Genomic DNA, 16,584 nt, shown 5'->3' with positions numbered 1-16,584 from the left:
ACAAAGAGCAGTTCATAGTGTAATATCTGGCATCCCTCAGAGAAGAACAAGAGAGGGTGTCCACGCTGGAAGCCACAGTCTTAGTAAACTTATCTTGAAAGTGACTTCTCATCATATCTATAGCAGTCTGTTCACTAAAAGCCTTTTACTAAATCTAGCCCACACTTAAACACAGGGATAGTTCATAAGGTGGTGAATTCTAGAAGATGAGGATCCTTACAGGTTGTGTTACATCCTCACTACCAGAAACAGTCAAAGTATTTAGATATCCTTACAGTATGCTTGCTTCAGGATAAGGAGTCATTCATTCCCTCCTGTAGATCAAAAGCAGCCCTTTGCCAAAATTTCCTTAAAAGCCTCCCACCTGCTTTCTTTATTTTGAATCTTAGTCCATCAACTCCATCTTCATTAATGCGATTAGAAGAAGCTCTTAATCTCCAAGTCAGTCAGTCAGTTTCTCTCTCTCTCTCTCTCTCTCTCTCTCTCTCACACACACACACACACACACACACATTCTTTCTGACCTGTGCTTATAGCCTCTGCCTCATCTGAGCTGCCATGTAGCTAACCTTCCTCTTTTTGAACTAAACACCTCTTTGTCGTTCAAAATCAGACAGCACTTTCCCGAACTGAGTACACGCCATTCCTATGCGTACACCTGGGCTCTGTCAAAGCACTGTGTACTTACATGTTCAGCAACCTGTCTAGACTCCATATGCAGTGAGGGTGTGGATGTTTTATTCCCTTATGTTCCTAGAGACTAGCATTGCACCAAGAAAGGACAGAAATGGTATGGACATAACAGAAGCAGAAGATACTAAGAATAGGTGGCAAAAATACACAGAAGAACTATACAAAAAAGATCTTCATGACCCAGGTAACCACAATGGTGTGATCACTCACCTAGAGCCAGACATCCTGGAATGAGAAGTCAAGTGGACCTTAGGAAGCATCACTACAAACAAAGCTAGTGGAGGTGATGGAATTCCAGTTGAGCTATTTCAAATCCTAAAAGATGATGTTGTGAAAGTGCTGCACTCAATATGCGAGCAAATTTGGAAAACTCAGCAGTGGCCAAACAGGGTTGGAAAAGTTCAGTTTTCATTTCAATCCCTAAGAAAGGCAATCCTTTCTTAGGGATTGCTCAGACTACCAAAGAATGCTCAGACTACCACACAATTGTACTCATCTCACACGCTAGCAAAGTAATGGTCAAAATTCTCCAAGCCAGTCTTCAACAGGACATGAACCATGAACTTCCAGATGTTCAAGCTGGATTTAGAAAAGGCAGGGGAACCAGAGATCAAATTGCCAACATCCATTCGATCATCAAAAAAGCAAAAGAGTTCCAGAAAAACATCTACATCTGCTTTATTGACCACACCAAAGCCTTTGACTGTGTGGATCACAACAAACTGTGGAAAATTCTGAAAGAGATGGGAATACTAGACCACCTTACCTGCCTCCTGAGAAATCTGTATGTAGGTCAAGAGTAACAGTTAGAACTGGACGTGGAACAACAGACTGGTTCAAAATCAGGAAAGGAGCATGTCAAGGCTGTATATTGTCACCCTGCTTATTTAACTTATATGCAGAGTACATCATGAGAAATGCCAGGCTGGATAAAGCACAAGCTGGAATCAAGATTGCCGGGAGAAATATCAATAACCTCAGATATGCAGCTGACACCACCCTTATGGCAGAAAGCGAAGAAGAACTAAAGAGCCTCTTGATGAAAGTGAAAGAGGAGAGTGAAAAAGTTGGCTTAAAACTCCCAACATTCAGAAAACTAAGATCATGGCATCCGGTCCCATCACTTCATGGCAAAAAGATGGGGAAACAATGGAGACAGTGAGAGACTTTATTTTGGATTGGTCCAAAATCATTGCAGATGTTGACTGCAGCCATGAAATTAAAAGACACTTGCTCCTTGTAAGAAAAGCTATGACCAACCTAGACAGCATATTAAAAAGCAGAGACATTGCTTTGCCAGCAAATGTCCGTCTAGTCAAAGCTATGGTTTTTCCAGTAGTCATGTATGGATGTGAGAGTTGGACTATAAAGAAAGCTGAGCACTGAAGAATTGATGCTTTAGAACTGTGGTGTTGGAGAAGACTCTTGAGAGTCCCTTGGACTGCAAGGAGATCAAACCAGTCTATCCTAAAGGAAATCAGTCCTGAATATTCATTGGAAGGACTGATGCTGAAGCTGAAACTCCAATACTTCGGCCACCTGATGCGAAGAACTGACTCATTTGAAAAGACCCTGATGCTGGGAAAGATTGAGGGCAGGAGGAGAAGGGGATGACAGAGGATGAGATGGTTGGATGGCATCACTGAGAACGTGAGTTTGAGCCAGCTCTGGGAGTTGGTGATGGACAGGGAGGCCTGGCGTGCTACAGTCCACAGGGTTGCAAAAAGTCAGACATGATTGAGCAATTGAACTGAACTGAACTGAAGAAAGGAGCAGGAGCTCAGTAAATGTTTGTTGTTTGCATGCATGTGAACTGAAATACCGTTTCAGAAGCACACGGTAGCTGGTGACAGTGGAAGGAGATGTCTTTCTGTTCTACCCCTTCTCCTGCCCAGAGGGTGCTACCCTGCTGCTTCTAATTGAGAAATAACCCTAGAAGATTAATCAACATAAAGCATCCAGACCTGCAGAAGGAGTGGAGTCCAGAAAGGGTAGCCTGTCTGGGACTCTGCTAGTTTCCTTATTAAACCCTAGATTTCCCAGTGTGTGTATGAATAGGTAGGTCTTCATCCTTTTATCTGGGGAGACATAAAAGAGACCTCTCAAGTTATGACTTCTTAAAAATAAACTTTATTGAGTAAAGAGTAACATACAGTAAAATGTACCTATTTTAAATATACAGTTACGTGAGTTTCACATTTACAGTTTTTTCCTACAGTTATATTTATAAATGTATTTTTCTCTTAAAACTTTTTTTTAATAATAGCCATTCTGGCAGCTATGAGAATGGTATCTCGTTTCAATTTGTATTTTTGTAATAAATGGTGATATTGAGCATCTTTTCTTGTGCCTATATGTCTTCTTTGGAGAAATGTCTATTCAGGTCTTCTGCACATTTTTTGATTGGGTTTTTCGTTTTTTTGATATTGAGTCTTATAAGCTATTTAAATACTTTGGATTTTAATTCCTTGTTGTTCACATCATTTGCAAATATTTTCTCCCATTCTCTAGTTTGTCTTTTTGTTTTGTCTGTGGTTTCCATTGCCATGCAGCAGCTTTTAAGTTTAGTTGGGTTCCATTTGTTTATTTTTACTTTTATTTCTCTTGTCTTAGGAGACAGATCCAAAAAAATATTGCTACTATTTATGTCAAAGAGTGTTCTGCCTATATTATCTTCTAACTTGCTCCTCATATTAGTCCCTTTAGACATCTCAGTGCAGTTATTTATTTTTTCATGTCTTTCTCCAATAGAAGTTTCAAGCAGTCTTCTCTCTGCTCTCAGCTCCTGGAGAACTTGGACTGTACCCAATTCACTTAGTTTTGTGGTAATTCAGAGCATTTCATCACTCAGTGGAGCTTTCTACCAACCAATTTATATTTGACTGAATGTGGTTTCATGCCTTTTGATTTGGGAAAGAATATTACTCTTAGAATTTCTTCAGTGTTTGGTACTTTGTCTTTTGCAACATTTTTTTTTTTTTTCTTCAGTGTTTCTCTAAATTCTACTCAAGTTTATATATAAAAATACTCATTTTGAGCAGTTATAAATGTTCACACTTTAATGGTATATTTAGCTATTTACCCTAAAGACAGTTCATTTGGAGTATCTTAACATGAAGCTAGCTACATATATCTATAATCTAAATTATACTGTCTATAATTTGCTTAATTTCTAGGGTTCAACTACACGAATAGATCATGAAACAGCCAGTGTTTTGAGTTCTAGTAGCACACATTCTGCTCCTCGAAGGCTGACGAGTCATCTGGGAACCAAGGTAATAGATTATAAAGTCTTGTTGCTAGAACTCTAAGTACTTTATTAAAACATTCTTCATTCTTCTTTAAAATTTAGCTAAAGAATTCTTTTGTTTCCATCATCACAGTCTCTTAAAGAAATGACAGCCAGTTCTCTGCAAGTATGCTAAGGTCCAGCCCAGAAGTTGACTTACTCCCCCAAGCCCTCCCCTCCCATTACTTTCTGCCCCTTCACTTCCCACCCCACTGCAAGATGACCATCAGGAGTCCTCGCCAGCCTTCAGAACTCTTCTTGGGCTTTCCTTCTTTACAAAACGTTTTCTGATTTCCAGGGCCCTCTTGCCTACCCATGCAGTCTGTGTCTGCCTCCTTTGAATCAGTACATTTGGAGCACAGGGACTGTTTTTTAAACAGTATATTTTCCGTTACATCTAAATACTTCCTTGTTTTCATAGCATATTCTACATACTCTTTCTTTACTTTAGTAATGGCTCTGAGGAAAAGCATTACATGACAAATGTCGATTTAAGAAACGAATTTTAGAGTAGCAGTGATATTATTAATATAAAGCTTAATCCTTTTAGTAACTCGCAATGGTTACTGCTTAGGATCACTAGTATGCCAGTAACTGCTAAGAGTTGTACGTTTACTATCTCTGATTTCTTCAAAAACCCTTTGAATGTATTTTATTCTTGCCCCTCTTTTGAATGAGAAGACTGAAGCCAAAAAGATGGTAATTAAATTATAATTCCACCCCAATCTGTCCAACATCAATGAGTAATTTTTACTATAAAGAAAACTAATATTTAAGAGTTCTGTTACTTGAAAACTGGCAGCTTGAATACCATTTCCTTTTGGAGTGATTTATGCACGATAATATTAAGACCTTACTACATTTTTGAATGCCAGTTACTGTCCTATACATGTGTTACTTTATTTAATCCTCACAAAGAAAACCCTATTAGGTAAATTATTCCATTTTGCAACTGAGACAGCTGGACCTCAGAGAACTCAGATAACTTGGTTGTGTCACACAGCTCACTTGCAAATAGTGGAGTCAGAATTTGAAAGCCTTTTTTTTTTTTTTCCCATTAGGAAGGCAGTCCTGTACTGCCTTCCTAATAAAACTTACAAATCTAAGAGTAGTGTGTATACACATTTAGAGTACAGTTCTCAGCCTCAGCATTATTGGCTGGATAATTCCTCATTGCATTGTAGGGTGTTTAGCAGCATCCCTGGTCTTCACCCACTGAAGACCCAAAGTGTTTCCTCCTAAAGTATGATGGCCAAAAATTTCTCCAAGATATTGCCAGAAGAGTCTCAAGGTGGCTAAAGTTGCTCCTGGTTTGGAACCGCTAATTTATAGATATGATTGATAGATATAGATAAGATGTTCAACTTTTATGCAGTAGCTCTTGCTTTAAGAAACTGCTGTTGATCACAGGACAGGATGACTGGGTGCTGTTTCCTATTTCTAGTCTGCTTCTGAGTCAGTTCTTAAGTTTACAGTAAGGGAGTGATGATGCTTACCAGCTGCTTCAAAAAAAATTGAATAAGAATAGTGACTTTGTATCCCTATATGATCAGGGCATTCTTTTTATGACAAAATACTTTTACATGTATAAGGGAGACATCATAATTTTAAGAATATTATAATCTGGTGAGGGTTAGCAATTGCTGAGAACTAGTACTTAGTAAATAGTAATTGCTAAAAAATATTTTCTCTTTATTGATTATGGTTGTAGATTTTAAAAAGTAAAATTTTTAATTGTGTAAAGAATTTTAGATAAACCACATTTCTTACTCTGTGTGTGTTGGTAGGTATGTGTGTGGTGGGTGGGGGAGATGTGAGAGAAAGAAATCAGTTGATTGTCTTTCATTATAATAACGGATTATCACCCACTGATTTAGACAATAGCAGTTTAGGTATGCAAGAACCTACTGTCTCCTTATGACTATATACTACCACTACTAATATTTACTTATAAACAAGACGGTGATGATGATTATAGCATATGGATTTTGAAATAATGCTCATTACTTCATCCTAGAAAGAGATTTTTGTTTTTGTTTCTGTTTTTGTTTGAGTTACAATTAATATCCCATTCATCACTTCATTGATGTTGGCTTTTGGCTATTAAAGTCATAATTTTGTTTCTAAACTCATTTGGCCCACAGGTGGAAATGGTGTATTCATTGTTGTCAATGCTTGGTACTCATGATAAGGATGATATGTCGCGAACTTTGCTAGCTATGTCTAGCTCCCAAGACAGCTGTATATCCATGCGACAGTCTGGATGTCTTCCTCTCCTCATCCAGCTTTTACATGGCAATGACAAAGACTCTGTGTTGTTGGGAAATTCCCGGGGCAGTAAAGAGGCTCGGGCCAGGGCCAGTGCAGCACTCCACAACATCATTCACTCACAGCCTGATGACAAGAGAGGCAGGCGTGAAATCCGAGTCCTTCATCTTTTGGAACAGATACGAGCTTACTGTGAAACCTGTTGGGAGTGGCAGGAAGCCCATGAACAAGGCATGGACCAGGACAAAAATCCAAGTATGTTCCCTATGGTGCATGTGACAAAGCAAATGTAAACGTTTTTGAAATGAAAAGTTTTTTAATTAGGATGGTGTCTTTATGAATCAGAGTGGGAAATTCATATTAGCTACCTACACTGCTCACATAGTTTAAAGCTTAATTTCCCTAGAAAAGAAATTAGCAAAGGAAAATGTTGTGTGTACTACAATGCAACCAGAAAAGAACAGAAAATCAAAGTAGACTTAAGCAGTCATAGCATAGTTGATCTAGAAAGAACTTTTACATAAGTTCCTTCAGCTGTGAGTGACCAAGCCGTTCTCTCACATTCGCACATCACTTAGTGGATGCAGAGCTGTGTTATATCCGTTATTTGATCCTTACAACAAGCTTGTGAAGTAGGAAGGGGAGAGATTATCATCTTCATTTTATAGATGAAGAGACTGAGGTTCAGAGAGGCTAAAAGACTTGCCTGTGGCTTCACAGATAGGTGGTGGGTGGTGGATCTAGGATCAGAGGCCAGACCTCCTGACTTTCAGCTCAGTGTTCTTCCCACTGCACCACCTGTCTTCAGGCCTTGGGGCCCCAGTTGCTTGGGTGATCAGCCACCCAGCTCTTTTCTCAGGGAGAAACCCTCTCCCCCAGGAGCAGGGATCATGGGAGTTGGGACCCTTGGGGAGATAACTTACTTCATTCCTATAGGAAGAACCAAAAGCAGTAAGTATAGAAGGTAAGAGCTCCTTTCACCTGATAAGAACCCACACATAGACATACACACAACAAAGGACCATCGAATCAATATCTTGACTGGGGGAGCAGGAGAAAGACTGATGATGAGAACTTGATCTATAAAGATTTAGTAGATTTCTCTTAGGGTTAGGTATAAAGGTGAATTTATTAAAAATTAAAAATTTTTCAACAATAAGAATATAGCAGAAATGTCCTTTCTGTTTGTCCTAGGGCTAGGGAGAATTAATAAGTTGCTTTCTGAGGAAAACATCTTTCTGGATTGTTTTCTTTGGCTGTCCACAATTATGTAATGACTTGTATTGTATGCTCTTAATACCTGTTCTTAGAAAAGTTAAATAGAATAAATATTATTACTTCTGAAAAATAGATCAGTTTTTAAATTTTTATTTCAAGTAACAGTTTTGAAACTTTATGCATAATATTAAATGTGCAAGTACATTTTCATAGACACTTTCCCTTTAAATTTTTATTTACTATCTGGTGTCTATATAATAAGCTTTCGCTACTAGAGTTGCACCAGGTTTCTCTATACATTTCTATACAGCCATGTGCCTTTCAGTTGAAAATAGAGATTATAAATAGTTTTATACCAAAATGTTTTTATTATTTCAAATAACTAATATAATTTTTAAGTTATTAGTTGAATTATAGCATAAACCTACATGGGAGTTAGTCCAACAGACTTGGTCAAAGGCTGATGAGAGGTAAACATTTTTATGGAACCAAGAAAGCACTTTACCTATATTTTCCTTTCCGTGTGTGTAGTATTTATTCATCTCTTCAGCAAATACTTGTTGATTCACTAAGCTACCATGCATGAGAAGTATATCAGCAAACTGAGTATTTTTTAGGTATAATGAACGTCACTACTTTGAGAAAACAAAGCATCATGGCTTATGTCCATTTTACTTTTCAGTGCCAGCTCCTGTTGAACATCAGATCTGCCCTGCTGTCTGTGTTCTAATGAAGCTTTCATTTGATGAAGAGCATAGACATGCCATGAATGAGCTTGGTAAGATAAAAATGTTTCTTAATGCCATAGGAGAATCCTGAAGACTTTTCGTCATTGTTGAATTAGTATATAAGGCCACTAACTTCTATTACCATCTGCTTCCTCCTTGTAGCAAGTGACTCTGGTTTCCAGAGACGACAATGTCCTAAGTGACAGAAACTGCTACCCTTTTATAACCTAACTTGGGTCTTTAAAATCTTAGCCAGAGATGGGCAAAAATAAATAAACGGGCCACTCTTGCCAATATTGTCAAGGTAGACCCTGGGTGACAGTTGGTGGGAGGGTAATTTGAATCGTTTTGAGATGTGATGATGTGGAGCTTTGTAATTATTCTTGAACTCAGTCACTTCTGATGGACACAGGAAGGAATTATTATTAAGATTCTCATTTATCTTCATGGTTGTCCGTACTTTACTGGGTTTTCCTGATAAGCAGCGTGGTTGGTATCTCTGAAACTCATTAATAATGGAAAAGCATTATTCTCTAATTTATGTTAGAAAATAATTCCATTAATTTTGGAAGGATTACTCTTAGGATGTGTTCTCACATACTCTGAACCTTATAAAACCTGCCTCTGTGGCCCACATTTTTCATGTGATGGTTTCTCTTTGATTTCTAGGTTCATTTTGCACATGTGGTATTTATAAGTTGCGTCATGCTGAGCCATCTCATGTGAACCTGGATCGCTCTAGTTGTGCCACAAGCGAGAAGCAGGCACTGAGTCTGCATCTTAGTGTAGCTGTGCCCTTGCTTTTTGTGCTGTTTACGTTACCTTTCATTCCAGCCCCCACTTTGTATCCCTGCCACCCTTGCCATTTTCATTCATCATTTATCTTAAAAGTGACAAAGTCGTGAGTCTCTTAAAACACAGAGAACCTGAATGGCTGAAAATGAGTGCTGTCTCCTTCAGATCGTCATTTTGGGATGCTGTGTATACTTGGTCTCCACCTGCCCCCCAGCTGTACTTTTCTCCCCACAGGCCGTAGGCCACTTGAATCTATTTCCTTATTCCCCAGGTTCCTGTGAAATTGAGTATGCACTTGTGAGTTCTCCCCTCCTCAATACAATCCAGCACTGGTGAAATTTCAAGTTTGGGTGGGTTTTTTTTTTTTTTTTTAACACTCATAATAATGGGGAAAATATGAACAAACAGGAAAACTAATCCAGTTTTAAGCTCCCACAAATGTTTTTTCTAAATGTCCCTGTGTTCCAATGAACTGTAGACTAGGACTGACCCACATTAATCATCTGAATTTCCAAGTAAAATCTAGACTCAGTGTTTGTTCCTCTTCCTTCTTCAGGTAGGAAGGCTACCCGGGGCATTTCATCCCAGGAGCTAGGGCAGGGGCTTTCAGGTGAGGAGCAGGACGGGGCCTCTGGGGGTGTGACTGTGGGGATGTAGCCACAGGCGATTACCTTCTCACTCCTAGCCTCTGACTTTGCGTTGGAGCCAAAGAAGGAACAAGGTGTGTAGACTGTGGATAGATACAGTCAGGTAGCACAAGGGATCTGACAGCGAGGGATAGGAGGAAAGAAGTCCCAAGCAGATGAAGAAAAATTCCTAAGCCCAGTCAGCTAGGACTGTCTTTTGTAGATGCAAGAAAATTCTACAACTGTTAGGGTCATTTAAGTTTGCATCTATTAGTGTTGCAAGTTTTAGACTATAATACCAGGAATGTTCACATTTATTAATTTCCAAACATATGCATTGGTGTTTCCCAGACTAGATGATAATGATCACCAGGGGCAGTGGTCAGAACGTGTACTTCTCTGGCCCATGGTAAGCAAGCTTAGGAAAATAGAATCTCCAGAGCAGGGGACCTAGGAGTCAAATCTAGTAAGTGGCCCAGGTGATTCTTAGAATCAGGAAATTTTGTGAAACTACCAATATATAGAATATTGTTGCTGAGCCCTAGTTATTTTAGAATGAGGTATTGCATGCTAATGGTGACTATCTAAACCAAGTAAAAGAAAAGTAACATACTTTTTAAAAATTCTGTCATCTTTCTACTCTCTTGTTTTGATAAGTTTAAGGATTTTGGTAAATGTCATCTGAAGACATTGATCGTCTACTATCAATAAGGTTATGAGATACCATACACGATAATATTTGGTTCATCTGGACCACTATTCTCTAACACAGACACCAAGAAAATGTGGAAGGATGTGCTCATGACCTTTAAATTACCTTGAAACATCCTAGTATTTCTTAGGGCAGCCAGTTTTTTTCCTATCTGTCATGAATTCACATCATATTTTGTAAATCCATTTTTAAAGTGTATAGATTCTTTGCCTTACAGTTCACTGGAAGGTTTTTTTTTAACTCCTGGAAATCATAAAGGGTCTCTCTCTTCTATCTAATACGCTAAGTTTTCTTGAATGTTCTTTTTTCATTAGCACGTTCTTCATCATTGGCATTAATCATGTTGTTCTTTTTCAGAATCAAGTCCTAAGATTTTTGGTCTTCCCATACAAAAGTAGTCAAGGGCCTTCTTGGGAGGTTCTTGAGATTATTTCACATGTTACTTTGTTAGAACAGTGTCACAGATGCTGCTGTGCCAGGCAGGATTTTATGTAGGCATGGCTTTGATGGTCCGGTTTATAATCCTCAACATTTGGTGATCTGATCAGTACACAAGGCTACTGTCTTTAAGTCAACAGTGACTCCCAGGTCTGTTTCCTAGTCAAGACTCTAGTTCCTCCTCCTTTGCTGAAGGATTAAATGGTGGAATTTTCTGAAGCTCTGTACTCGGCTTTCTTCCACTCTCCCTAGGCTATATGCTCTACTACATGTCTTCCCTGACAATGTTTTTCAAACTCACATCTTAATCCACATTCTCTCTCCTGAGATTTACACACATTTTCATACTGCTCCTCCAGCATTTTCACCCAGATGATTTTTCAGACATTTCTGACTCAGTTGACAGAAACTGAGTCTGTCTCCCCCATCCCCAAAACTGTCTCTTGACCAGGGTTCCTTTTCTCAGACAGTAGCCTTCCCGTCAACCCACTTGCTGAAGCTGCTATCTTAGAAGACGTCTTGGACTCTATTCCTGTCCCCTATATCTGCTAACTGCTTTAATTCTGGTTCTCAAATGTATCTTACCCCACTGCTCTTCTTTTTATCCCCAGCACAAGCAAAGCCTCTTTCTTCACTCCTGGTCTCCCGTAGTTCATCTTACTTGGCTCCCCACTTTGTCTTACTTGGCTTCCCACTTCCAATCATAATCGTTTCTATAGCCTTAATCATAGGAATCTGTTTAGAATATACATCTAATTATTCTTTTCTCCTGCATTAGATCATTGGTGAGGTACACAAAGTCTTGTATTACCTGGCATTTTTGTAGCCCCTCCTTGTTGCTGTGGATTAATGTTTCAGGCCCAGCGGCCCTTACACGTGCTATTTTATCTGCTTGAAATGCTTCCTTATTGTTTCTTCTCTACCCCTTTTAGATGGTCATTCATCCTTTAAGTCTCAAGTTAAACCTTAGTACCTCAGCCATTTTCTGGATCCTTCCAGTCTACGTTAGGTTTACCTGTTATCATGCCCCGTGCTTCTACACAGTCATGACATTTACGTTAATTGTTCGATGGCTGTCTGTGCTAATCTGTAAGCTCCATAAAGACATTGGTTGTTTTGTTCATTGGCTGTTTTGTTCATGGGCTGTTTATCTTTCCCATCATCATGGGTGGATGGAGGAAAATCTTCCTAAATATGGTTTGGATTTTCCTTAACCAAATTAATTTTTATTTACCTACACTCAGACTTATCTGTCATTGGTGCCAGTTATAAAGATTTACACAAATGTTCCAAGAGTTAAATCCCTGGCTTGGCATTCTTGACCCAGAATTGAACTTGGTCTGTTTGGCAAACTTGCTGATTGCTCTGCATACTGATCCTTCTAGATCATTTACAAAAATGATGAATGTACAGATCCTCTTTCAGATTAATGACCTGACAGTTTAGACCTCCAGTATCCAAGAACTACGTGTTTATATTCATCATCTCTTTTTCTGTCTTAGCTAACAGTATCTCCAGTTTCATAATGATTAATATTGATGATGATGAATATTTTGAATAACTTCCATATGCATTTTTCTTTTTCTTTTTATTCATTCCCTCACCATTTTGCTTCACCTTTTGTCCTTCTGTTTTGTGTTGTCTTTCTGCTACCCCTTCCTTTATGTCTTTTCCTCTCCCTTCATTTTTCTCCTTACCTTCCTACTGTTGACCACTGTGGGCATTGTTAAGTATACGCAGTGGTGGGAATCAAGGGGAGAGAAGATACTAAATCCTAGTATTGGTATTTGACACTTTTTGTGTATATCAAAGAAAAGTAAGAATTTAAAGAGAAAAACCATAAAAATGGTTCTATTCAGCTTAGTAATAAGTTGAACAGGTAATTCTTTTTCATAAAAAAGAAATAAGCTTTGCTTCATGCACTATTTCACTTAGAAGTTTTAGTATTCCTAATGATACTAAAAATTATTTTGGAGCTAAAAATATATTAAAGTAATTAGGCCATAGTGTGTGACAGTGAAGAATGTCTTTATAAAGTCCTAGTAATAAAGTTACCTTTTTCTGCTTACATTCAGGAGGACCTAATAGTAGAATATAGTCTTCTACTTCCTTGACAGGATACAGTGTATTGCATTAAATAGAGTATAATATTCATCTTACTCAGTAAGACAGGGGGGGTGGAGGGTGGAGAAACTGGCAGGAAATGAAATAGTTGTCACTTGTACTTGATAAGTGTATTACACTAGTGCTTTATAACATTTTTTGTAGCTTGTAATTCTGAAGACAGAATTAAATTCATTCTTTGAGATTTTTCTCTAGTAATTTATAAACTTGGTACCCATTTGTGTTATTTTAGATTATTGACTTTTTCGTCTTGCCCTTTTTAAATTAGGGGGACTACAGGCCATTGCAGAATTATTGCAAGTGGACTGTGAAATGTATGGGCTTACTAATGACCACTACAGTATTACTTTAAGACGCTATGCAGGAATGGCTTTGACAAACTTGACTTTCGGAGATGTAGCCAACAAGGTATGTTTTATAAGATCCATTTCTTAAGATGGCTCTGGTATGAGCTTTTTTTTCATACAGACTACTTTTCACTGACTTTCTTTTTTGTGACTTTCGTCATTAAACACTGACTAATAAAAACGTGTACTTTATATTCCACTGCATATCTGTACTCATTTGATTTCTAATGCCTAAACAAAGGCAAAAGATGGAACACAGACGTGAACTTATGTAATCACATTTAAAAATCTGTTCCTGGGCAGACTTCCCTGATGGTCCCGCAGTTCAGACTCCACTCTTCCACTGTAGGGAGCACAGGTTCAATCCCTGATTGGGGAACTAGGATCCCATATACCACCTAGTGAAGCTAAAAAGTAATTAAAGAAAAAAAATACTGTTCTTGGGAATGATGGCAAAAATCTGGAAATCTTGATGATTGGTGAAAGTGTCAAACACATATTAGTTCCATCCAAATAAAAGACTTTACGTTCAAACCCTTTTCTTATCATTTCTTATTATTTATTCACTTTATTTTTCCAGTTTGCCAAGAAAGGAATGAATATTGCAAAGGATTAGGAGGGTATTTGTCTTTCATTTATGTAATTGATGGTTCTAGTTCTTTTATGGGTGGCTGCAGGTTGCCTTGTTACTAACCCTGTGTAACCCTTGACTTTCCAGGCTACTCTCTGCTCTATGAAAGGCTGCATGAGAGCACTCGTGGCTCAGCTCCAGTCTGAGAGCGAGGACTTGCAGCAGGTACTCCTCAGATTCTTCGTGGTTTTCTTGGATATCAGTGGCTTAACACCCTGACTTAGGTTAATGTAAGCTGTGACTCAGTATTCAGCATCTCGTGTTTAAATTGTGGCTGCCTTAACACCAGAATAGAGGCAAAGAATTTTATTCTAGACTTCCTTTTGGCTTATATTAGCTTTAAGAAGAAATGTATTTGTTGATAGATTTCTACTCTTACTTTTGGGCTTCCCAGGTGATGCCTGTGGTAAAGAACCCACCTGCCAATGCAGGAGACGTAAGAGACACGGGTTTGATCTCTGGGTCAGGAAGATCCCCTAGAGGAGAGCATGGCAATCCATTCCAGTATTCTTGCCTGCACAGTCCCATGGACAGAGGAGCCTGGTGGGCTACAGTCTATAGGGTTGCAAAGAGTCAGACATGACTGAAACAGCTTAACACACATGCATGCACTCTTACTTTTAACATTAAGAGCAAGAAAGCAACTAGTATAAATAATTTTATAAACAAACTATTCTAAAATTGATCCATTTGCAGGTTATTGCGAGTGTTTTGAGGAATCTGTCTTGGAGAGCAGATGTAAATAGTAAAAAGACTTTGCGTGAAGTTGGAAGTGTGAAAGCATTGATGGAATGTGCTTTGGAAGTAAAAAAGGTACCTTTGAGAACATTTGGTATTACCATATGCATTTCATATTTGGATACTTTTTCACTGCCCTCTCCCACCTCTGAGACTCACTAATTTCTGACCCTCTTAGCTTACCAATCCCAAGACTTAGACTGCTCCAAACTCTGCAAGTATTAAGGCAGACAAGACTGTACAAGGTGACCTAGTGTAAACAGGGGTGTTGCAGCTCTGTTGACATCTTGGACAGATAAGTCTTTGTTTGGGGGTACTGATCTGTGCCTTGTAGAATGTTTAGCAGCATTCCTGGCCTTTACCTACTAAATGCTGACATACCTTCCCCTCAGTCATAATAATCAGAAATGTCTCCATTTATTACCAGATGTCCCTGTAAGAGAAAAGGGACAGAATCACCCCCAGATGATTCCTTGCTGCCCAAATCCCAATCTCCCAGAGTCCCCAGATTTTAATAGTCACCTTATAGAGGTAATCAGACCCAAAGATGAAAAATCCATCAAATAATAATTTGTTTACAAAAGGAAGTAATGTCCAGATGGGATATCTACTTTAGAAACTAAGCTGATTTTTTTTTTTTTAATTGAAATTTGTGAAGAACTAAGCTAAGCTAGTCTTTTTAGCTAATCTGAGCTTCCTTTCACCCAACCAGCCCTCCTTGACCCAGAGCCTACATTTTTCTCTTCAGAATTTCCTTTTCAGTCTGGGGCTGTTTTTTTAATTTATGTATTTTTTTCTAAATTACATTGTTTTATACCTGGAAACTCCAAGAAAATCAACTGGAAAATTATTAGAAATAAGAAAAATATTCAGTTAAGTAAGTGACTATAAAGATAATGTTCAAAGGTGGTCAAGAGGTACAAACTTCCAGTTATAAGATAAATACATAATAGAATGTAATATACAATATGATAAATGTTGTTAACACTACCATATCATTATATATGAAAATTTTTAAGAGAGTAAGTCGTGAGTGCTCATCACAAGGAAAAAGTTTGCTGTTTCTTTAATTTTTGTGTATGTGTATATACATGTATATATATATATATATGAGATAATAGATGTTCACTGAACTCACTGTGGTGATCATTTCATGATGTATGTAAGGTAAATCATTATGCTGTTTACCTTAAATAGTGTTACATGTCAATTATGTCTCAAAACTGGGAGAAAACAATACTGTTCAAATATACTCAGGATTTGCATAAAGATACCTTTAGAACACTACTGAATCAGCAGAACACTCACGCTCTAGAAAAAAAGGTTATGAATGGCCAGTAAGCACTTGAAAATATACTCAGCATCATTAGTCATCAGGGAAATACGGATTACAACTGTGAGATACTGTTACACGTATTATATTGGTTATAATCTTTAAAATTGACTGTGTGTTGTCAAAGATGTTAAACAGCTGAAATTCTTATGCAGTGCTGGCAGAAAAGTTAAATGGTATACAAGCATACCTCACTATTGCAGTTCGCAGATACTGCATTTTTGGTAAATTGAAAGTCTGTGGCAACCCTGCACTAAGCAAGTCTTTTAGTGCCATTTTCCCAACAGCGTTATTTTTCTGTTAAGGTATGTACATCTTTATACACAATGCTTTTGGACAGTTAACAGACTACAGTATAATGTAAATGTAACTTTATATGCACTGCGAAACCAAAAAAATGGTGTGACTTGCTTTATTGCAATATTTGCTTTATTGGAGTGGTCTGGAACCATACCTGCAATGTCTCTGAGGTCTGTCTGTCCCACTTGAGAGAACTTTTGGCAGTGTTTTCAAACTACCATTTACCTGCCATACAACCTGGCCACCCATGAGGAACAAAAACTTAAATTTACACAAAGACACACAGTTATTCACATAAAGATTATTTGTGATAGCCAAAACCTAGGAAAAAAATTCTAATGACC

At 38.1% G+C, this 16,584-nt stretch overlaps 1 protein-coding gene across 10 annotated transcripts in view; it reads left to right on the top strand.

Moving 5' to 3' along the window:
* The window catches only part of APC (APC regulator of WNT signaling pathway), a 132,649-nt gene that overhangs the window by 102,477 nt on the left and 13,588 nt on the right, over window positions 1–16,584 (top strand). For 4 of the 10 annotated variants that reach the window (XM_055536490.1, XM_055536492.1, XM_055536491.1 and 1 more), the window contains 7 exons: window positions 3,870–3,968; window positions 6,127–6,505; window positions 8,151–8,246; window positions 9,548–9,601; window positions 13,160–13,299; window positions 13,957–14,034; window positions 14,566–14,682. In XM_055536490.1, coding sequence (XP_055392465.1) covers window positions 3,870–3,968; window positions 6,127–6,505; window positions 8,151–8,246; window positions 9,548–9,601; window positions 13,160–13,299; window positions 13,957–14,034; window positions 14,566–14,682 — 963 coding nt within the window. The remainder of the gene's footprint in view (window positions 1–3,869; window positions 3,969–6,126; window positions 6,506–8,150; window positions 8,247–9,547; window positions 9,602–13,159; window positions 13,300–13,956; window positions 14,035–14,565; window positions 14,683–16,584) is intronic. The other 6 variants (XM_055536497.1, XM_055536498.1, XM_055536499.1 and 3 more) reach the window with 3 other exon arrangements.

Source organism: Bubalus kerabau, chromosome 10, assembly GCF_029407905.1.
Source record: "Bubalus kerabau isolate K-KA32 ecotype Philippines breed swamp buffalo chromosome 10, PCC_UOA_SB_1v2, whole genome shotgun sequence".
Lineage (NCBI taxonomy): Eukaryota > Metazoa > Chordata > Mammalia > Artiodactyla > Bovidae > Bubalus > Bubalus kerabau.
This window is presented reverse-complemented; position numbering and strand designations above follow the sequence as displayed.